A 24,135-nucleotide genomic window follows, 5' to 3' on the forward strand; every position below is an offset into this window, starting at 1 on the left:
AAGCTTTGGGTCGCCACAAAGGCTCAGACTATTTGCAAGAATGGTTGTGTTGCTTACTTGATGGGGAAATGGTTTCCACAGTGAGAGAAGGTGAGAGGTTGGTGTGGCCCTGTGACCAGGTTAGGTGGTGCCTTCTCATGAGAGCAGATCTGTAGACCAAGCATCTCTCCCACAGGGCTGAACCTTCTGATACTCACCCCAGCTGACGGCACAGCTGTGATGTAGATGATAATGCCACGGAGTCTTAAGAAGCACACCCCAAGGGGAAACCATAGCCTGGATGGAGACAGCAGAACTGGAGAAGCCTCAGCTACAGAAGGGGCCAGATTGGGGCTGGCCTTTCAGACTTCGGCTCAATCCTCAAACATTCTACCTTAAACTTTTGACGGCTGAAGCATCCATTTCAAAGACATCTATCTCAAATAAGCACATTGCCCAATACACAACTAGATAAAGGGCCAGGCTGCCCTACCCATGAAGTTCCCCTTTTAGAAAGTTCTGGGTGACCTAGATAACTGACCACTTGAGTGACCCCACTTTTCCCTTCCCTGTTATAATTTCCTCTTTTATGTTTTAAATTCACCAATAAAGAGTGAACCCATGAAACCCTGGGCACCCCGACCCTCGCCCCAATAAAAGCAGAACCCCAGGTCCGAGCTCTCTTTTTCTCTACTGGCAACCTCGCCGTGTGGCCCCAGCAGTGCCGTGTACCTTCCAGGACCTGTGAGTAACAATTCTTGTCTTTTCAAAGTCCCCTGATGTTTGTTGCTGAGGTGTGTCTTGCAGTCATAATAAGAACCACAGTGGCTGGTCCAGCCTCAACATTGGCTCTGGTCAGGGAAATGTCTGTGGGGCTCCCACAAGGAGTACAGCCCAGGTGAGATCCTGCAGGGCATTCTGAACTGTAGCATTACCATCAACAGGCTGAGACTGACACAGAACAGCTGGTCCCTGGCTTAACTGGGCTTACCGGGAGCTAATATGATGAGCCTTAAAATGTTGTTACCCTTTGAACAGCAAAGCTCTCTGTCAGGGATCTATCCTATGGATATAAACACAGAGATGACATCGTAGGCATCATGGTGTTTGTCACAGCTTATTTATAACAATTAAAAGATGAGCTACAGTTAAACACGTGATGGTGTATTCACCTCTTGCAATAATAATTCGCCCTTAGAAACTGTGAAAGTAAAGAAATTTTAAAAGGAAGTCCTCGTTATTTAAAAATCCTAGAACATTTCCTGTTTCCTTATTGTAAAGTCAAGCTGGCATTTCCAGGGTTTGCCTGGCAGCTCAATAATGTCATCAAGGACTCCCTTCTTAAACATATCCCCTTGCCCCATCATTTCATTGGCTTTTCTTCTTTGGGCTTGTTACCTCATGGTGATGAAATGGTGGCTGCTGCTCAGGTATCCCATCTTCACAAAAAGTCTCAACCACAGGCATAGGAGGGAGTCTCACAGGAGTAGAGAAAAAGCAGTGTTGCTAGTGTTTTTAATTCAAATTGGTTTTTTTTAACATAATTTGTAATGTGAACTGTAGATGACCCTCAAAAGTGGTAAAAGCTAATTTTAACTATATATAAAATACAGAAAAGAAAAAAAAACTTGTTTCATTTCTGAAATCTGGGTAAGCATGACAAGTGCAAGTAAGGATGTAGGAGGCTTTTGTCCACATTCTTCCTGTCTTATTGTGGCATAAATGTATTCCGAGGCATAATCTGAGTAACATTACATTCCTTAAAGGTAGGAAAAATTCTATTACCCAAACCTAACCACTATTAATTTGGTTTATTTCTTTCAAGTGCACTTTCCCCTAGGCTTATGATAGTTCCATTTACTTACTTGTTTTTTTTACCTCTTTTTACTATGTGTCTGCGAGGGGAAGGGACGTTACTGTAGTCATGATGTGGATGCAATTTTGTATTTTTCTTATTTATACCTAACATTACAAGACTTTTCCAAATCATTCCAGTATTTTTAAGAGCTGCCTAATTTACTCAACCATCAGCCTAGTGCATTTATATTATCATGTACTATTGTAGCACATTTGGACTGGCTCCAATTTTTAATTGCTATAAATAAACTTCACCAAACATCTATATGCATAAAACTTTCTCCATAAATGAAGTTTTTTTCCATAGGATATTTTCCTAGCTGTAGACTTTCTGAGTCAAAAAAATAAGAACAATTGAGGCTCCTGATCTATAGAGGCACCCTATATCTAACGCATGTTCATTTCTATACCCTATTGTTCAACCCAGTGACGACACATTGTAGGGACTTGTGAATGTTTGATGATTGAAACGGTCATAAAAAAAAAAGCTGATCTCATCTCTCTTGTCATGCCTGTAGCCCAGGCTTCTCCAATTCCATTCTGTCCATCTGGGCCTGGATCAAACATGGCTCAGGCTACTTTAGACTCTGTGGCATCATTAGATATGTCATGGTCAAAACACCTGTGAAGAACATTAGAAATGTTCTTCGGAACACTTCGGAATGGTATGGGCCATAAAGAACCGTTCTTGGTAGAAAGAACCAGCTAAGCTTGGTCCCCCAGTGACAACAACTCCTGTCTTCCCCCGTTTTCGGTGAATCACTTCCTTAGAAGCACTCTGAACAACATGACGTCACGGCCCTTTCCACCCAGGGTGCGGTTTTCATTGCGATTTGTGTGCTCACGGTGCTGGGGCATTACCCATAAATGTCACCCTGTATGATCAGAAGAGCTGTAGCAAAGCATCAGATCTGCTCTGTGGGTGAAACCATTAATCTCTAGATCTTTCCATGTACTTATAGCTCTAACCCTAACATCATGTCACCTCCTATCACTGTCCAAAACATTTCCAGCCAATCAGCCCCAACAAGTGAGCAACTGAGCTCTATCTTGGATGCCCTGAACCTCCGTGTGACCCCAGGGACCCCGACATGTGCAACTCATAACACGACACCATCCGACAACTTCCGATCTGGTCATCCCCAGCCTCCAGCTTCTCGTGCTTCAGAGTTGCCTATAAAGGGACAAGGATACAGGATGGACTCCAGAAGGATGGAGGCAGCAGCAAGTGCCCAGTCCTATCTTGGCTTTGCCCTCTGCCTGCCCATCACTGATGAGTTCCCCATGGCTGCCCTTGTTCACCATCTCCTCACCACGGCCCTCAGCTCACAAGTCTTGTCTGTCTCGCAAGACTCTCTGCACCCTCATCCTTTCTCCCTTTTAGAATTGTTTCCCAATGCTCTGGATGGATGTCTAAACCATATTACTTAAGCCCTATGGTTGAGATTCCTTACGTGAAAGCAAAGAATTCACGGAAGTTTTCAAAATATTCTGAACTATTTCCCAAGAAGTTTTAGCTCTCCTAGCCTCTGTATCTAAAAGGCAGAAGAGGACTAGGACCCATTTTTAGTGAGGAAAACTGAGGTCTAATGCAGCCATTAACAAGATGCAAATGCCAGGTCCAGCTGGTTCCTAGGATGAGCCAAATGATATATTCCCTCAGCTCTCCCAGGGAGCTCCACACTTTGGGTGATGCACAGAAGGTGGTATCTTGCTGGGAAACGTCTCTGTGCACCAGATGAAGTTCCCCCGAAAGAGATGGAACAAGGGCTCACTGTTCCTATAGCTATATTCCCTGAAGAGGGAGCCAAAGACTGAGAACAAGACAGGCAGAGATTCAAAACAAAAATTCAAGGTAGGGACTTCCCTGGTGGCGCAGTGTTTAAGAATCCACCTGCCAATGCAGGGGACAGGGGTTCAATCCCTGGTCCGGGAAGATCCCACATGCCACAGAGCAACTAAGCCTGTGTGCCACAACTACTGAGCCTGTGCTCTGGAGCCTGCGAGCCACAACTACCGAAGCCTGTGGGCCTACAGCCCGTGCTCTGCAACAAGAGAAGCCACCACAGTGAGAAGCCCGCACACTGCAACGAAGAGCAGCCCCGTCACCGCAACTAGAGAAAGCCCGGGCGCAGCAACAAAGACCCAACACAGCCAAAAATAAATTAATTAATTAATTTTTTAAAATTCAAGGAAAAGAAGAAATGCTTAGTTTCCTCGCTTCGTTTGTGCCCTACTCTGCAGCCCTGAGCTCTGACATCTCCACCAACTTCTAGGTGGCCCCCTCCCAGGGTAGAAAAAATTGATTTGGCTTTTCTCGGGCTCTTGATTGCCACTTCATGGTTAGGGCAGACACCTCAGTGCCTGCTGCTTCTCTTATTTCTCTCCAGATCTGTCACAAATTTGTTCATGGTCATGGTGACACACACAGCCAGTTTTCCTACCCTGGTATAATATCGGTATCACTTCTCCTTCCTAGAGACAGGCAGGGCTTGTGGAGGAGAGCCAACCCATGGGCCATGGGGTGAGGGGCAGACAGGCATATTTCTTTCTGGTTTTTTCTTCCTCTTCTCAGGATTTTTTTTTGCATCTTGCTTGTTAATATTTAATATTAAAAATTAAGTCTTTTCATGTCATTCTATTTGTTTAAGAGGCTGGCACTAGGCTCTTAAACATTAACCATTATGTCTATCAGTGGGTTTACTTTATCATTCCAGCACTGTAGAATATGTAGTTTGGTGTCAATTATTTGATCATAGATAAGCTGCACCAAATAACAGTGTCCTTACAATTTTCCATGTTTTGTGAGTTCATTTCCGTAGGATAGGTTCTGAAAAAATAGAATTTCTGGCTCAAATAATACGGACATTTTTAAGGCTGGACCCTTAGCCAGCGTTAAATCCAGACTTCATTGTAGGTATGTGGTGAGTATTTGACAAATAGACCATTACTGGAAAGCTAATCCTTATTTCCACCATTCTTGTACCTCCAGCCTTTCCAATTCTGTTCTTTCCATCTAGGGTGCGCTTAAGCTTGGCGTATCCTTCTTGAGACTCAGTGGCATTTTTACACTTAGGACAATTGTGGGAGTCCATCAGAGCATCCTGCTCTATGGAAGAAGGCCGTGATCACTCAATACAGAGAGATATCTGTCACGTGGAAAGGAAACAGCTAAGCATGATCCCTGGGCGATGCCAACTCCTGGTCCCCCATCTGGAGAAACAGCTTCCTCATAAGCACCCAAGCAAATTGGCAATTGAACCATTGCTAGGTGCACCCAAAACCTCTCTAGTAACCACAGGCAACGCTGGGTTATACAACTCAAACGACACCACTACACTTAAAATTCCTTGTTTAGGCACCTCCGATTTTTATGTTCCTGCAGCCCAGGACCACCTATTAAAAGGAGCGAAGATAGCTCACATTCCAGAAGGAGGCCAGCAGTAGGGAGTTCCCAATCCCCGTCTCAGCTCTGTCCACACTCTTCTGCTTGCCTGTCCCGCATCATGAAGGTCATCGTGGCTACCATCTTTGTCCTTCTCTGCACCATGGCCCTCTGCTGCTCTGCGAAAGGTAAGTCTGTTACCTGCCCTCCTTTAATCCTTGCTACCCACACTCTGGTCTGAAGTCTAGCCCAAGTGCTGTGGCCTAAGAACCCCCATGTGAAATTAAAGAACCTCAAATGGGGTTTCAAAAATGACATGGTTGTTTTCTTCAAGAAGGTTTGAAAGCTTCTATTGATTTGGGCTTCAGGATGGAGTTAGGAGATGAGAACATTGAAGTCTAATACATTTGCTTATTAGCATGAGGTAGAATCCAGGTCTATTTAGATCCTGGTGGTAAGTTTCAGAATCCCAATTCAGCGATTCCCAAGAGTTGTGAAAATCATTCGTACTTTAACTCAGCCATCTTATCCTTCAATTGATCAGAAAAAAATTCCACAAAGAGAGTTAGGAGGGGGGAGTAGACTCTCCAGGGCTTAGTTCCCTGTAGAAAAAGATAGAGACCAAAATGGAGTGACAAGACCCAAAAACAAGACGAGGGAAATTAATGAGAAACAAACAAACGAAAGAATCAAATGCTTTCCGGTTTCCTCTACCCGCAAACCTCAGCTCTGAGCTACGCTGTCTCTCTCCACTTCTTCCTGATCCTCTGGGGCTTGCCTGTACTCCTGAGTAACTGTTGTTCTTGCTTCCCCACAGAAAGGGTTTACACCGCACCCACCTGCTGCTTCACCTACACCTCCCAGAAAATCCCCCGCAGAAAAGTGGTTAACTTTTTTAAGACCAGCAGCCAGTGCCCCAGACCTGGTATCATGTAAGTGTCAGTCCTCCTGCTCAGCCCTGGGGAGACACAGGATGTGGAGGTGGGGGGGAGTATCCACAGGAGTCAGAGCAGGGAGCAGATCTCAAGCGTACCGGCCTGTGGATAAGGAGCCATCCTGGGAAGGCGCCCAGCCCTCTGGGGGCTTTCTGTGCATGCAGGACACACAGAGAGAGGCCACTGGGCTGTTTCCTGACGTGGGATGGGGCCTGCCGAGAGCCAGGGAGGATGTGGCCAGAAGTAGAGGGAAGAGAGGAGAGAAAGAGACAGCAGAAAGGAGATGACCTGAGGTTATCTCCATAAATCCCATAGGGATGAAGATGAAAGGGCCACAGGTGGTCAAGAACATCCTTACTCATTCTCTATATAATACTTCTGCCCTCTCCACAGCTTATTCACCAAAAAGGGCTCATACACCTGTGCCAATCCCACCGATGACTGGGTCCAGCAATACTTCAGGGACCTGGAGAAGAGCCCCTGAGTGGTCCAGAAGGAGCCTGTTAGAGGTGTGGGTAGATTGGGCAGCAGGGACCTGAACCAGGGGACTGCAACCCCAGAAGTTCCCTCTCCTATGAGTCCCTCTCCCCTCCACTAACCACATTCTGAAAACTGTCTTTAATTTAGTTAAGCTAGTTAAATAGTGTATATCATTTTATTCATTTGATGCTTTCTCTGAGAAATCATATGACACCCTCTCATTCCCAAGCCCCTTCCCAGTCAATCACACAGTGGTTGACTCACGTTTGGGATGATGGTGAATGAGTGTACTGCCGTATCTGGGTAGACATTGGATCAAACCCATCAGCAGATGCTTACTGAGTTTTTATGAGCCTTTTACTCTGTTCAAAATGTCAGAATAATAAAGATTCTTTTTGTTTCCTAAATATATCTTGGACTACTGGTTATTCTTTTTTTCCCCTGACAAATCAGTTTCATTGGTTGGAAAGAATAAGAGAGAATGATTAGAGGCATCTGAGTAGAAAGGGAAGGCAAGAGAATGAGGATATGTTATCCCAACAATACCAGGCTTTATACCAGGGAACCATTTCCCATAGACTAAAAAAGAAGAAAAGGGCTTCCCTGGTGGCGCAGTGGTTGGGAGTCCGCCTGCCGATGCGGGGGACGCGGGTTCGTGCCCCGGTCTGGGAGGATCCCACATGCCGCGGAGCGGGTGGGCCCCTGAGCTGTGGCCCCTGGGCCTGCGCCTCCGGGGCCTGTGCTCCACGGTGGGAGAGGCCACAGCAGTGAGAGGCCCGCGTACCGCAAAAAAAAAAAAAAAAAAGAAAGAAAAAGAAAAGAAAAGAAAAGTATTAAAAACAAATGCAAATTTATATGCACCAGGGAAATCCATCACTTACATTGCACCAAAGCAAAGTATTCGATCATGCATATTTATGTATTTTCATAAATTCAGCTTTCTTAAGAATAAAGACTAACAGTTTTTGAGGACTTACTATGAACCACAGACTGTACTAAGGGATTTACATGCATTGTCTCTTCTTCAAAATCACTGTGTTGTGTATACTGATTATCTTCCTTTGACATATGAGAAAACAGAGTTTCAGTGAGCTTTCCCAAGGTCACACAGCTAGTAACTTTGTGGTCAAACCTGCAGAGGAGAGCAAGTCCCACACTCTTAATTAAACACTAGGAAGTTGTCTCTCAGTGTTCCACCTGAAGCAGAGTTACCAGGAATGCACAATTCTCTAATAAGAGACAGCCTACCTCAGCAAATGAGAAGTAAGGAATTATTGGTTTAAGACCCCAGAGAGGACAGAAACCCAGAGATGTGAGCCTGGCACTGAGACCTCTTCTAGACTGAGGATGTTTGCAATTCAGAAGAGGTGGCTAAGAAGATGAGCTGAACATTTCTCAGCCTTGCCAGACTGGAGGAAAACAAAGTCCAGGTTTGCCCAAGTGAAGGGACTGTAAGAAACCTTCCTCTGTTTGGGCTGATGGCTTAGGAGTAAAAGTAAATTAGAAGAGAACCATCCCTTGAACAGACAGGAGGCCAGCTCCAGTCACCTGGGTGGTTTAGAAAATCTCAAACTCTGAAATGTTTTTAAACATGATCCCAGATGTTAATGCTAATGCCTTACAAAGAAGCTTGAGCTTTTTGGCAAGGAACTGGAAACTATAATGAGTATCATTGCAGATTTGTAAAAGTCAGAAATAAATTCTGGAACCGAAAAATGCAAAAACTGAAATAAAAACTCAAGAGCAGATTAAACCCAACTGAAGAAATATCAGTAAATTTAAAACATATCAAAGTGAAGCAAGGAGAAACAGAAGAATAAAAAATTACAAAAAAAGAAGATAAGAGAACATAGAGGATAGAGTAAGGCACCTGTCATCTGGTTAATTGGAATCTCAAAATGAGAGGAGAGAGAGAATAAGACAGCAAATGGATCTGAAGGGATAATGGCTAAAAGTTTTACAAAACTGATGAAAGATATAATTCTGAAGATTCAAGGAGGGAAGGAGGGAAGGCATCATACCCGTTGCTATCAGTGGGCCAAGTTTTGTGACAGCCACTCCTACCATCAGTCCTAGCCTACAGAGGAGAAATACAACTGATGCTGGTGCCTGTCTCACCAGTGAATCCTTATGGCTTTGATGAATAGTGTATTCTCTGGGACTTCCCATGGAACATAATCTGGTGGGTCTTTCAGCCTCACATGGTATATCTACTCCAGCATGCCCACTTCCATGGTCATTTTCATCCCTTCCTTCTCCATCTGTCATGGCAATTCAAGTATTTTAACTTCACTCAGCATGAACTATTGCTTTCTCCAGGCTTCTGGAGCTTTCCTGGCTGCAAATTTGCACCAACCTCTGGGATCCTTGCCAGGAAGTTATAGCCTATATCCAGAAAGAGAACCCCCTGGTCAATAAGCTCCCTCAATCCATTCTTGTGTTCCAGCTTCCTTGATCAAGCATCCTCAAAATCCAAACCCAAGGTAATCTCCCAGCTCAGGCTGATACATGCTTGCGAAATTTTGCTGTTCCTTTGGAGTATAGTCCCTTTTCTCCCTTATCAGAAATATAATTTACTGACATGAGAAGTCTATGTAACAAAAATATATGGAAAATATGAATGGTGTTATTTCTATTAAGGAATTAACATCAGTAATTTAAATCCTTTGCAAAAAAAAAAATCTTCTTACCTATTTGGCTTCAAAAGCAAGTTCTACCAAATAATAATGGAAGAGATAATGGCGAAAGAGTAACTTTTTAACAAATGGTGCCAGAGAAACTGGACATCCATAGAACAAAATCAAACAAACAAAACCAAAAAACCTTGACCTTAACTTCACATCTTACACAAAAATTTACTCAAAATGGATCATGGACTAAAATGTAACACATAAAACTACAGAACTTTTAGGAAAAAACATAATAAAAAATCTTTAGGGCTTCCCTGGTGGCACAGTGGTTGGGAGTCCGCCTGCCGATGCAGGGGACACGGGTTCGTGCCCCGGTCCGGGAAGATCCCACATGCCGCAGAGCGGCTGGGCCCGTGGGCCATGGCCGCTGAGCCTGCGCATCCGGAGTCTGTGCTCCACGATGGGAGAGGCCACAGCGGTGAGAGGCTGGCGTACGGAAAAAAAAAAAAAAAAAAAAAATCTTTAGGACCTAAGACAAGGCAAAAAGTTCTCAGCTTTGATACCAAAAGCACAACCCATAAAATGAAAAACTGATAAATTGGACCTCATCGATTTTAAACTTTTGCTCTTCAAAACACCCAGTCAAGAAGATGAAAAGACAAGCTATAGAATGGGAGGAAATGTCTACAAACCACATATTTGACAAAGGACTTGTATTTGGAATATATAGAGAATTCTCAAATCTCAACAGTAAACAAACAATCCAATTAGAAAATGGACAAAAGTCATGAACAGACATTTCATTGAAGAGGATATACAGATGGCAAATAAGCAATGGTTTTGTGATTTTTTTTAATCCTTATTTTTTAAAGACAAAGGTTGAAATAGTGCAGTAGGCAGAATAATGACCCCCCTCCCAAAGAGGTCCACGTCCTAATCTCTAGAACCTGTGCTCTAGAGAACCTGTAACCTATGTTACATTACACAGCAAGGAGGAACCAAGATTGCTATCAACTGACTTTGAGATGGGGAGATTACCCTGCGTTATCTGCGTGGGCCCAATGTAATCACAAGGATCCTTATAAGGGTGGCAGGAGTGTCAGAGTCGGAGTGATGCAATGTGAGAAAGACTTGACCAGAAATTGCTGGCTACAGATAAGGAATGTGGGCAATCTCTAGAAGCCAAAAAAGACAAGGAAATGGATCCTCTCTTGGAGCCTCCAAAAAGGAAGGCAGCCCTGCAGACACCTTGATTTTAACCCAGTGAGACCCATTTCAGACTTTTGAAATAAATTTGTGTTGTTTTAAGCCACTAAGTTTGGGGTCATTTGTTACAGCAGTAACAAGGGTCTAATACAACTGAATCACTGTGCTGTACACCTGAATCTTAGACGATATTATAAATCAACTACATTGATTTAATCAACTTCAATTAAAATCTTTTACAATACATAAACGTAAAAAATAAGAAGCTAATACAAATACTTACAGATAAAATGATACTATGGTGCTTTTAAAACATGGCCAAGATTTTTTTGACATTCCTCTCATGCAGAGGTAGGAGTCTAGTTCCCCTCTCCTTGAATCTGGACAGGCTTGCGACAACTTTGACCAATAGATTATGTTGGAAGAGGTACAATGGGATTTCTGTGGCTAGGTCATAAAAAGCTATTCAGCTTCCACCTTATTCACAAGGAACAGTCATCTTTTACCCCTAAGACTGCCATCTGGAAGGGCCACATATACACAGCTCCAGTTGACAGTCCCAGGTGAGCCTGTCCTGCAACTGTCCTAGCCCAGGCACCAGACATGACCAAGGAAGCTATGTTAGAAGTGGATCTTCCAGCCCAGATGGTGAGGGTTATCTTTAAACTGGACTGCTTGTGGCATCGTCATATATATCACACCTATGCAGTCAAGTCAGTTGTGAAAGAACATCAGCACCTTCTGCTCTGTGGGGGAGCAACCGTCAGCACACATTTCACAGATATATCTGTCCTTGAAAGGAGGCCTGTCGCAATACAAGCTCCTGGCCACCCACTAAGGATTCTTCAGAAGGACCTCAGGAAACAAATAATTTCATCAGAAGTGTCCCCAACCAATGGAGAAATCCAGCTATTCATGCAGATGCTCTGAACCCCTCTGTTAACCGAAGGGTGTTGACAACCCTGAGTTGTGCAACTCACAGCATGACACCAACACTATACTAAATATTCCCCTCCAGTCACCCCCGGTTTCCATCTTCCAAGAAAAATGGCCACGGCTTGAACCCAAGGCGGTCTCCCTTTCAAAAGTGCCCAGGCTATCATATTCTACCAAGTGGTTCAGGGAGAAAGAACAAGGCAGGCTAATTCCACTTTATAAATAAGATAATTGAGGCCATATTCACTGAATAATTGGCAAGAGGCATACTCCAGGTCTAGTTATTTCCCATTGGTGCAGGTAAGTTTAGATTCATGTCAGCTATTCCCAAAAGCCCTGTTGTTGTGGAGACATAAGAGATATCTCAGGTTTGATCTCTGTCGTTTTGTGACATCATGGGCTAGATGAAATTCCCTCCTCCAAAAGATGGTAGGCATTTTAGTGAGCTAAGTCCCCTAAAGAGTAAGAATAAAAGCCAAAATGGAGAGATAGAGAGGGAGTGAGGGGAAATTTACCAGGAAAAACCACATGTCCCAGTTCATTTAAGTTCCCCAATTTCAAGAAATGTTATGTCTTTCTAGTTCCTTCTGACCTTTTGTGGGTGGAAGGCAAGGAGAAGTTGATGTCGTTCGGCTTTCGAATGATTCAGTATTTTGCTGTGCCTTCTCCTCAGCTTCCTGCTGATTTTGTAGCAGCCGCCAGTGCTCTAAGCCAATGTCATGTAAGGGCCGCTCGTCCTGCTTATTCTTGGGATGAGAAACTGGGAAGCCCCATAGAGGGGAGCTGTCTGCGTGAGTATAGAGAAGTAGACTGGGCACCATGGTAGAAATACTGTCTCTGAGTCCATCACAGATACAGAAGAGACTCTGAGGTGTTTTCTGAGCCAGTCCAGACCCAGCACGGAACCAGGAAGAGTTGGCCAAGTGCAAAAAGAAGAGAGCAGCAGGAGGGTGGAGGGGCAATATAGGAGTAGGGGTTTAAGAGGTACAAATAAAATAAGGTACAAGGAGAGGAGAAACATATGGACACCGAGGGGGGAAAGCGGGGTTGGGGGGGGTGGTAAAAAAAAAAATAATAAAAGATCTTGTACCACTGTCTCAAAAAAAAAAAAGCTACAAGGGTATATTGTACAATGCGGGGAATATAGCCAACATTTTATAATAACTATAAATGAAGTATAACCTCAAAATTGTGAATCACTGTTCTGTATACCTGTAACTTGTATAATATTGAACAGCAACTATGCTTCAATAAAAAATAACTAAATGCCAAAAAGAAGAGCGAGCAGGAGGGAAGCTATTTGAGGAGATCCCCATGAGAGAGGCAAGGAAATTGGGGTTCCTGAGGTATGAGAGCTGATTGCTGAGAAAGTGACAGATCCTGAGATGTCAAGTCAGAAAGAATGAAGGGGTCATCATGGCCAAGAAATCTCCCTGCTGGTTGCATCCTTAATCATTCTGCTCTTCTTCATAGCTTCCATACTAAAAGAGATCAGCTGGTCTGTGCCAACCCCAGTGATGTCTGGGTCCAGGATTACATCAAGAGCCTGGAGTTGAATCTGAGGGGTCCGAAAAGAAAGAGCCAAATCCATCAGTAGATTAGGAAGCAGAAACCTGAGCCAGAAGAATGGGACCCAGCAACTCTCTCTTTTATGGGTCTAAACCCCACCTCCTACTAACCAAACTCTGGAGTCTTCCATGTTTAAATTTTAATTTATTTAAATTATTTCATCTTTATTAATGTAATTCAAAATTGGAAATATGTTTTCTACTGAATGTTTTCTCCAAGAAATCACATAGTACATACTTGTTCAAGGTGATGTTGGGTGCTTGTGCTAAATCTTCTCTCTAGATATTGGGCCAAATCCATCAACAAACAAGACTTTATAAATATTCATTTTTCAACAAATATTTGGACTTTGCACTATGTTATAACCCTTTGAATAATGAAGATACTTTTATTTATTTAAAGGTAAGCCTTGGGAGGGCTTCCCTGGTGGCGCGGCGGTTAAGAGTCACCTGCCAATGCAGGGGACACGGGTTGGAGCCCTGGTCCAGGAGGATCCCACATTCCGCGGGGCAACTAAGCCCCTGCGCCACAGCTGCTGAGCCCGCGCTCTAGAGCCTGTGAGCCACAACTGCTGAGCTCATATGCCACAACTGCTGAAGCCCAGGCGCCTCCACCACAGGAGAGGCCGCCTCAATGAGAGGCCCGTGCACCGCAACGAGGAGTGGGCCCGGCTTGCCACAGCTAGAGAAAACCTGCGCTCAGCAGGAAGGACACAACACAGCCAAGAATAAATGAATAAATAGATGGATTTATAAAATAAAGAAATAAATAAAATGAAACGAAAGTAAGTCTTGGACTTCTGGCCATTATGTTGTTTCCTTGATCATCAATAATTCTGATTGAGAAGAATGAAAGGGGAAGTTTAGGAAAATTGGAAGAGTGAGAAAAGACAAAAAAAGAGAAGACATGCCACCTTAATGACATTATGCCTTACAATGGAGACAGCATCCTAGAAAGCTAAAGCCAAAATATTATGTTATAAATTAAACTGTAATTTCTGCTTCCTAAAATAAAATCAGCACTTTACATGAACAAAAAAGCAAGACATTCCTTCATGTGCACCTTTGCTTTTTGAAAAAAAAAATCAATCTTTCTTGAGAAAAATGACATATTTATTCAGAGTCTAATATGAATTAAGAATTTTCATAGACACACAGACATAGAAAACAAACATGGTTACCAATGGGGGGAAGGGGGTGAATAAATCAGGAGTTTGGGATTAACAGATACACACTCCTATATATAAAATAGATAACCAACAAAGACCTACTGTGTAGCACAGGGAACTATACTCAGTCTTTCTTAATAAGCTATAAGGGAAATAATCTGAAAAAGAATATATATATATATATATATATATATATATATATATATATATAACTGAATCACTGTGCTGTACTCCTGAAACTAACACAGTACTGTAAATCAACTCTACTTCAACTAAAAAATGAATAAAGGAAATGTGGTATATAAAAATAGTAATTTTCATGTATTGGCTCATTTCATCCTCAAAATGTTACTACGATGCAAATGCTGTTGCTCCTCCAGTTGACAGATGAGGAGACAGAAGTTCAGAGGGTTTAGATTAACTTCCTTATGGCTATGTAGTTAGCAGTGTTGGATAAACCTGGGTCCATCCATGTCACATGGTCTTAACCATCAGATCCCTGTCTCTCAAGGTGTTGTTCCACCTGGCACAGATTTAACCTGACATTCCCTGTTCCCTGATGTTGCTACTCGGCTTCCAGCTAACCAAGAGATCATCTACTTGGGTGGGCAAAGGCAAGACGGTTCAAGTCCCTCTACCTCTTATGGCATCTTCACTTTGCTCATGCTTATCGAGCAAAAGTCAGAGTGTAGGCAAAGTCTCTCTGCTTGCCATCTCTCTCCCTTCCCCTTATCCCTACTCAGGTACACTCAGGGCATATCAGCAAATACACTGTTTGTGTTGACTCCACCTAGGTATTGAGAAGACTCCCTCCTTCTTTGATGGCACCTCCAATCTCTACAAGTATTTCCCTTGGAGTTCTCTCATTTGCTTTTTTTTTTTTAATTTATTTATATTATTTATTTTATTTTTGACTGCATTGGGTCTTTGTTGCTGCATGCAGGCTTTGTCTAGTTGCGGTGAGCGGGGGCTACTCTTTGCTGCGGTGCGCAGGCTTCTCATTGCGGTGTCTTCTCTTGTTGCGGAGCACGGGCTCTAGGCGCGTGGGCTTCAGTAGTTGTGACTCGTGGGCTCTAGAATGCAGGCTCAGTAGTTGTGGCGCACGAGCTTAGTTGCTCCACGGCATGTGGGATCTTCCCGGACCAGGGCTCAAACCCATGTCCCCTGCATTGGCAGGCAGATTCTTAACCACTGCGCCACCAGGGAAGCCCCTCTCATTTGCTTTTATGGGAGTAGTGAAGCAATAACATTCCCTACCCTGGGCAATGATTCTCTCCTCTCCCTTCTCTTCAATCTCCTGCTTCAGTAGACTGGAGGGATGTAACGAGGTATAGGGCTAGTCCTGCCAACTCCAGGGATATCGTCTGTGGAGGGGGTATATGGAAAGGTCTTTTTTGGATGAGACAACAGCGTTTTGAAGTAGGATAAATCCCAACCAACATCTTATTAAATTACACAGAAAATTTCAGTAAGATGGAGGGGAGTGACACTGCCTAGGGCTGGAAAATAAAGGAGAATAAGTACTCATAAGACTACACCAGAGGGACTTCCCTGGTGGCCACAACCACAACTAGAGAAAGCCCATGAGCAGCAACAAAGACCCAGCACAGCCATTAATTAATTAATTAATTATTAATTAATTAAAAAAAAAGATTACACCAGAACTCTGCAACTTAGATAAGAAATCACAAGTATGGCCCCAACTTTAGAAAAGATATACACAACTTGTATAATGGTTAATATTCTTCACATATCAAGAAAAAATAAGAAAAATAACAAATATATTACATACTTAAGTGTATTGAATATATAATTTTGCTTCTAAAAGACATTAAAGTTTCCCCTTTTCCCATTATATTTCCTTCCTGCTATTAGAACTGAAAATAAATGTTCATCCAGAGGAGGTCTTGGTGGCACTGAATAAAGCAAGCCGCCAGGGAGGTTGGGGTGCAAATGAAGAATGAGCTCCATGCCAAGTTCTCCTATCTGCAGACACGGTCAAGATTCCATCCACATCAGGACCCTTACATTTGCTCCCTCAGACCTCCCACTATTTTTATCTCTTATGTCCAAAGACTTGTACACAAATGTTTGTGAGAGTTTTATTCAAAATATCCCCAAACTTCATTCAAAATAGAACTCAAATATTCAAGTGGTGGATGGATAAGCAAATTGTGGTACAGTCATTCTGCTATAACATGAAACGTACATTCCTAAAAATCACTGCACTATAAGAAATCATGCAATAAAAACTGCAGGGTTACGGGAAAATAGGGTTGAGGTACAACACTCAAACAGTTCATCAGTGACACACTGAAAAAACAGGAATCTAATAAAAATGATAGCACAGTTTTACACATGTTAAATAGTTACCATAAATACTACAACAAATATGGCACTTTACTTTGAAAAAGACCTGAAGTTTGCTTGTGGCAGTGAGAGTCAGAGGGTTACAGCTTGTGAGTGATTGTAAAGTGGTAGAAAGAGGGTTGTCTGAAGCCAGAAAGTTGTAACTCCAGTTGTGGATGAGTATGGCTCATAACGCATGCAGTGAACAGAGGTAGCTAGTAGGTATTTGAGGGGTGTGTGTGCGCGTGTGTGTGTGTTGTGTATTCCTATGAGGCTTGTTCACCTGATGTTTTTCACGGATAAAATCACATGTAAGCAAATGGAATAATCTGTGTTATGCTCAACTTGTTTCCTAATATTTGAATCATATCGGAATAAATTCACATCTTCTAAACAAGCATTATAGCAGAACTGACTATACATCCATACAATGGGATATTACTCAGCAATAAGAAGGAGCCAACTACTGATACATGCAACAACATGGATAAAGGTCACAAGCATAATATTAAGAATCCAGACTGAAAAGTCTATGTATCAAATTATTTTACTTACATAGTATTATGGAAAAGATGAAATTATAGGGACAGAAATCTGATCAGTGGTTGCCAAGGACTGGGGATGAGGGAAGGCGACTGAGTGAAAAAGGGGGCAGAAAAGAACTTTTTGGCGTGATGGAAATGCCTTAAATCTGGATTGTGGTGATAGTTACATGATTTTATGCAGTTGTCAAAACTCATCAAACTGTACCCTTAAAAATGATCAATTTTATATGTATTTAAACTATATCTCAATAAACATGATAATACACACATACTCATAAGAAGGCTACAAATGGAAAAAACAAAGCAAAATGAAGTAAACCCCAAAAAGCAAACTTCTGAACTTTAACTTCTAATAGCCATGTGTGGGTTAGCATAATATATTAGAATTCCAAGGAGCTCCAGACACAGAGCAAGCCTGCACACATCTGCCATCTCTTTCCTACAAGTTGTCTTCAAGACCATGATTAGCATACTAAAAGCTAGGGGCAGCAGATCTGAAAGAGAACCTCTTGAAATGTGTTGGACTCCCAGCAAGCTCGAAGCAACTACATGCCAAGGCAGGAGGGGTGGGGGAGAACAGATGACAGAAATTCATCCAAAGTTCTCCAACTTTGCAGCTACCAAAGGCTGAGAACATGGCAGGAAATCTGAGATAAGTCCACTCAAGGCACTATAGGCTTCAGCTATTGAAGGTAGGGGGTAGAAAAGCTGAGAAGAAATCATTCTGGAATGCCATGGGCTTTCAACTACTGAAGTCAGGGGCAGGAGAGCATAGAGGAACAACTCTGGGGCATTCTACTCCTTCACAAATGATAAGGCAGCTGCCTTCCAAAATCTATGATTAGAGCAAAGAAGCAAAGAAAAACTCTCCTGAGGTACCAAAAGCTGAGAGCAGTACTATAAAGAGAAATAACCAGTGACCTAGATGGGCAAATGGGCTATAAATTAAAAAGATCTCATATGGTTCCGAAAGTTAACAGCACAAAGAGATGTTGAGAATTGTGCCAGTGCTCAGATCTCAAACCCTGCTGAAAGAAAAGTCCTGATCCTCCCCTCAGAATATGTAAAGCCAGTACAAGCTGAGTCAAACTACAGCTGCAACGAAGCCCATAGCCAGTTTAACTACAGATCAGATAGAATCAGCCCCATATTTAGCAGCCTGAAAGAAGAAGAGGCATGCACGTTCTGGGTAAATTATTTGCTTCAGTCCCTATTGTTCTTGTATACAAAATGCCCAAAACACAATAAAAAATTATGAGACAGGTCTAGAGGGGGGATCACTGAAGTGTGGGGTTCTGGAGTTTGGAGCCGTGTGGCCGACAGGGTCTTGGTGCTCTGGTCTGGTGTCAGGCCTGAGCCTCTGAGGTGGGAGAGCCGAGTTCAGGATACTGGACCACCAGAGACCTCCCAGCCCCACGTAATATCAATCGGTGAGAGCGTTCGCAGAGATCTCCATCTCAATGCTTAAGACCCAGCTCCACCCAACAGCCAGGAAGCTCCAGTGCTGGATGTCCCATGCCAATCAACTAGCAAGACAGGAACAAAACCCCACCCATTAGCAGAGAGGCTGCCTAAAATCATACTAAGTTCACAGACACCCCAAAACACACCACTGGATACAGCCCTGCACACCAGAAGGACAATCCAGCCCCACTCACCAGAACACAGGCACCAGTCCCCTCCACCAGGAAGCCTACACAAGCCACTGGACCAACCTCACCCACTGGGGGCAGACACCAAAAACAATGGAAACTACAAACCTGCAGCTTGTGAAGAGGAGACCCCAAACACAGTAAGTTAAACAAAATGAGAAGACAGAGAAATATGCAGCAGATGAAGGAGCAAGGTAAAAACCCACCAGACCAAACAAATGATGAGGAAATAGGCAGTCTACCTGAAAAAGAATTCAGAGTAATGATACTGAAGATGATACAAAATCTTGGAAATAGAATGGAGAAAATACAAGAAACGTTTAACAAGGACCTAGAAGAACTAAAGAGCAAACAAAAATTATGAGCAACACAATAAATGAAATTGAAAATTCTCTAGAAGGAAACAATAGCAGAATAACTGAGGCAGAAGAACGGATAAGTGACCTGGAAGATAAAATAGTGGAAATAACTACCACAGAGCAGAGTAAAGAAAAAAGAATGAAAAGAATTGAGGACAGTCTCAGAGACCTCTGGGACATTAAATGCACCAACATTCAAATTATACAGGTCCCAGAAGAAGAGAAAAAGAAAGGGTCTGAGAAAATATTTGAAGAGATTATAGTTGAAAACTTCCCTCACATGGGAAAGGAAATAGTCAATCAACTCCAGGAAGTGCAGAGAGTCCCATACAGGATAAATCCAAGGAGAAACACACCAAGACACATATTAATCAAACTATCAAAAATTAAATACAAAGAAAAATATTAAAAGCAGCAAGGGAAAAGCAACAGATAACATACAAGGGAACCCCCATAAGGTTAACAGCTGATCTTTCAGCAGAAACTCTGCAAGCCAGAAGGGAGTGGCAGGACATATTTAAAGTGATGAAAGGGAAAAACCTACAACCAAGATTACTCTACCCAGCAAGACCTCATTCAGATTTGATGGAGAAATTAAAATCTTTACAGACAAGCAAAAGCTAAGAGAATTCAGCACCACCAAGCCAGCTTTACAGCAAATACTAAAGAAGTAACTTCTCTAGGCAGGAAACACAAGAGAAGGAAAAGACCTACAATAACAAACACAAAATAACTAAGAAAATGGTAATAAGAACATACATATTGATAATTACCTTAAATGTAAATGGATTAAATACTCTAACCAAAGATGTAGACTGGCTGAATGGATACAAAATCAAGACCCATATATATGCTGTCTACAAGAGACCCACTTCAGACCTAGGGACACATACAGACTGAAAGTGAGAGGATGGAAAAAGATATTCCATGAAAATGGAAATCAAAAGAAAGCTGAAGTAGCAATTCTCATATCAGACAAAATAGACTTTAAAATAAAGACTATTACAAGAGACAAAGAAGGACACTACATAATGATCAAGGGATCAATCCAAAAAGAAGATATAACAATTGTAAATACTTAGGCACCCAACATAGGAGCACCTCAATACATAATGCTAATAGCTGTAAAAGGGGAAATCGACAGTAACAAAATAATAGCAGGAGACTTTAACACCCCACTTTCACCAATGGACAGATCATCCAAAATGAAAATAAATAAGGAAACACAGCTTTAAATGACACATTGAACAAGATGGACTTAATTGATATTTAGAGGATATTCCATCCAAAAACAACAGAATACACTCTCTTCCAAGTACTCATGTAACATTCTCCAGGACAGATATCTTGGGTCACAAATCAAGCCTTGGTAAATTTAAGAAAATTTAAATAATATCAAGTATCTTTTCCAACCACAACACTATGAGACTAGATACCACCTACAGGAAAAAAACTGTAAAATATACAAACACATGGAGGCTAAACAATACACTACTAGATAACTAAGATATTACTGAAGAAATCAAAGAGGAAATCAAAAAGACCTAGAAATAAATGACAATGAAAACACGACGACCCGAATCCTATGGGATGCAGCAAAAGCAGTTCTAAGGGAAGTTTATAGCAATACAATCCTACCTCAAGGAACAAGAAACATCTCAAATGAACAACCTAACCTTACACCTAAAGCAATCACAGAAAGAAGAACAAAAATACCCCAAAGTTAGCAGAAGAAAAGAAATCATAAAGATCAGATTAGAAATAAATGAAAAAGAAATGAAGGAAACGAGGGCAAAGATCAATAAAACTAAAAGCTGGTTCTTTAAGAAGATGAACAAAACCGATAAACCATTAGCTGGACTCATCAAGAAAAAAAGGGAGAAGACTCAAATAACAGAATTAGAAATGAAAAAGAAGTAACAACTGACACTGCAGAAATACAAAAGATCATGAGAGATTACTACAACCAACTCTATGCCAATAAAATGGACAACCTGGAAGAAATGGACAAATTCTTAGAAAAGCACAACCTTCTGAGACTGAACCAGGAAGAAATACAAAATAAAAACAGACCAATCACAAGCACTGAAATTGAGACTGTGATTAAAAATCTTCCAACAAACAAAAGCCCAGGACCAGATGGCATCACAGGCGAATTCTATCAAACATTTAGAGAAGAGCTAACACCTATCCTTCTCAAACTCTTCCAAAATATAGCAGAGGGAGAAACACTCCCAAACTCGTTCTACGATGCCACCATCACCCTGATACCAAACCAGACAAAGATGTCACAAAAAAAGAAAACTACAGGCCAATATCACTGACGAACATGATGCAAAAATCCTCAACCAAATGCTAGCAAACAGATTCCAACGGTACATGAAAAGGATCATAAACCATGATCAAGTGGGGTTTATCCAAGGAATGCAAGGATTCTTCGATACACGCAATACAATCAATGTGATACGCCATATTAACAAACTGAAGGAGAAAAACCACATGATCATCTCAGTAGATGCAGAAAAAGATTTTGACAAAATTCACACCAATTTTTGATAAAAACTCTCCAGAAAGTGGGCATAGAGGGAACCTACCTCAACATAATAAAGGCCATATATGACAAACCCACAGCAAACATCATTCCCAATGGTGAAAAACTGAAAGCATTTCCACTAAGATCAGGAACAAGACAAGGATGTCCACTCTCACCGCTATTATTCAAAATAGTTTTGGGAGTTTTAGCCACAGCAGAGAAGAAAAAGAAATAAAAGGAATACAATTGGAAAAGAAGAAGTAAAACTGTCACTGTCTGCAGATGACACAATACTATACATAGAAAATCCTAAAGAAGCTACCAGTAAACTACTAGAGCTAATCAATGAATTTGGTAAAGTTGCAGGATATGAAAGTAATGCACAGAAATCTCTTGCATTCCTATACACTAATGATGAAAAATCTGAAAGAGAAATTAAGGAAACACTCCCATACACCACTGCAACAAAAAGAATAAAATACCTGGGATTAAACCTACCTAAAGAGACAAAAGACCTGTATGCAGAAAACTATAAGATACTGATGAAAGAAATTAAAGACAATACAAAGAGAGGGAGAGATATACCATGTTCTTGGATTGGAGAAACAACATTGTGAAAATGACTATACTACCCCAAACAATCTACAGATTAAATGTAACCCCTATCAAACTACCAATAGCACTTTTCACAGAACTAGAATAAAAAATTTCACACTTTGTATGGAAACACAAAAGACCCCAAATAGCCAAAGCAATCTTGAGAAAGAAAAACGGAGCTGGAGGAGTCAGGCTCCCTAACTTCAGCCTATACTACAAATCTACAGTAATCAAGACAGTATGGTACTGGCACAAAAACAGAAATATAGATCAATGGAACAGGATAAAAAGCCCAGAGATAAACCCACGTACATATGGTCAACTAATCTATGACAAAGAAGGCAAGGATATAAAATGGAGAAAAGACAGTCTCTTCAATAAGTGGTGCTGGGAAAACTGGACAGCTACATGTAAAAGAATGAAATTAGAACACTCCATAACACCACACACAAAAATAAACTCAAAATGGATTAAAGACCTAAATGTAAGGCCAGACACTATAAAACTGTTAGAGGAAAACATAGGCAGAACACTCTATGACATAAATCACAGCAAGATCCTTTTTGACCCACCTCCTAGAGAAATGGAAATAGAAACAAACATAAACAAATGGAACCTAATGAAACTTAAAAGCTTTTGCACAGCAAAGGAAACCATAAACAAGACGAAAAGACAACCCTCAGAATGGGAGAAAATATTTGCCAACGAAGCAACTGACAAAGGATTAATCTCCAAAATATACAAGCAGCTCATGCAGCTCAATATCAAAAAATCAAAGAACCCAAACCAAAAATGGACAGAAGACCTAAATAAACATTTCTCCAAAGAAGATATACAGATTGCCAACAAACATATGAAAGGATGCTCAGCATCACTAATCATTAGAGAAATGCAAATCAAAACTACAATGAGGTATCATCTCACACCAGTCAGAATGGCCATCAGCAAAAAATCTACAAAACAGTAAATGCTGGAGAATGTGGAGAAAAGGGAACCTTCTTGCACTGTTGGTGGGAATGTAAATTGATACAGCCACTGTGGAGAACAGTATGGAGATTCCTTCAAAACCTAAAAATAGAATTACCATATGACCCAGTAAGCCCACTACTGGGCATATACCCAGAGAAAACCATAATTCAAAAAGAGACATGTACCACAATGTTCATTGCAGCACTATTTACAATAGCCAGGACATGGAAGGAACCTAAGTGTCCATCTACAGATGAATAGACAAAGAAGATGTGACATATATATATACAATGGAATATTACTCAGCCATAAAAATAAATGAAATTGAACTACTTGTAGTGAGGTGCATGGACCTAGAGACTGTCATACAGAGTGAAGTAAGTCAGAAAGAGAAAAACAAATACTGTATGCTAACACATATATGTGGAATCTAAAAAGAAAAAACTGGGCTGATGAACCTAGGGTTAGGACAGGAATAAAGATGCAGACATAGAGAATAGACTTGAGGACACGGGGAGAGGGAAGGGTAAGCTGGGATGAAAGAAGCCTGAATTCTAACTCTGGTCCACCATCTTCTCTGGCTGCTGGTTTTCTGAATAGGGTCACAATTCCTTGCCCCAAAAACTTCTCTCTCGATTTATTGGCCTGTTTTGCAGTGAGCAGTACAAGCTTGGAGTCGGTAATAAAACTACAAGAAAAGAAAAAGTATAGCATAAACAATATTTGGAAGAGAGATTGCTCAGAGGAAAAATGGAAAAGGGACAGAATTGCAGAGGGCCACATGAGGTGATGGGTGCAGGGATGTTTGTTGTGTTGTTTCTCCTTATTTTCAATCTATATTTTATGCCTACTCAGTACTAAAAAAAAAACTATAACAAATTATAGAAAAGAAGATTTAGTAATGGCCCTATTTTTTGTTTAATGGTATATGTATTTAATATGCATAATGGTTATATTGGTTATATCTATATGTGTAGAAAATTACA

The 24,135-nt window shown here is 41.5% G+C and overlaps 2 protein-coding genes across 2 annotated transcripts in view; one reads left to right on the plus strand and one right to left on the minus strand.

The window, feature by feature from the left end:
- The window catches only part of LOC112408082 (C-C motif chemokine 4), an 82,733-nt gene that overhangs the window by 37,009 nt on the left and 21,589 nt on the right, over positions 1-24,135 (minus strand). The gene's annotated exons all lie outside the window — the stretch shown is intronic.
- Positions 568-7,045, plus strand: LOC112408083 (C-C motif chemokine 3-like). Its single transcript, XM_024757627.1, has 4 exons — positions 568-723; positions 5,222-5,409; positions 6,039-6,153; positions 6,550-7,045. Exons 2-4 carry the CDS (start codon positions 5,343-5,345, stop codon positions 6,638-6,640), a joined length of 273 nt encoding a protein of 90 aa, XP_024613395.1. The 5' UTR covers positions 568-723; positions 5,222-5,342; the 3' UTR covers positions 6,641-7,045.

This window comes from Neophocaena asiaeorientalis, unplaced genomic scaffold (genome assembly GCF_003031525.2).
Source record: "Neophocaena asiaeorientalis asiaeorientalis breed wild unplaced genomic scaffold, Neophocaena_asiaeorientalis_V1.1 scaffold327, whole genome shotgun sequence".
Lineage (NCBI taxonomy): Eukaryota > Metazoa > Chordata > Mammalia > Artiodactyla > Phocoenidae > Neophocaena > Neophocaena asiaeorientalis.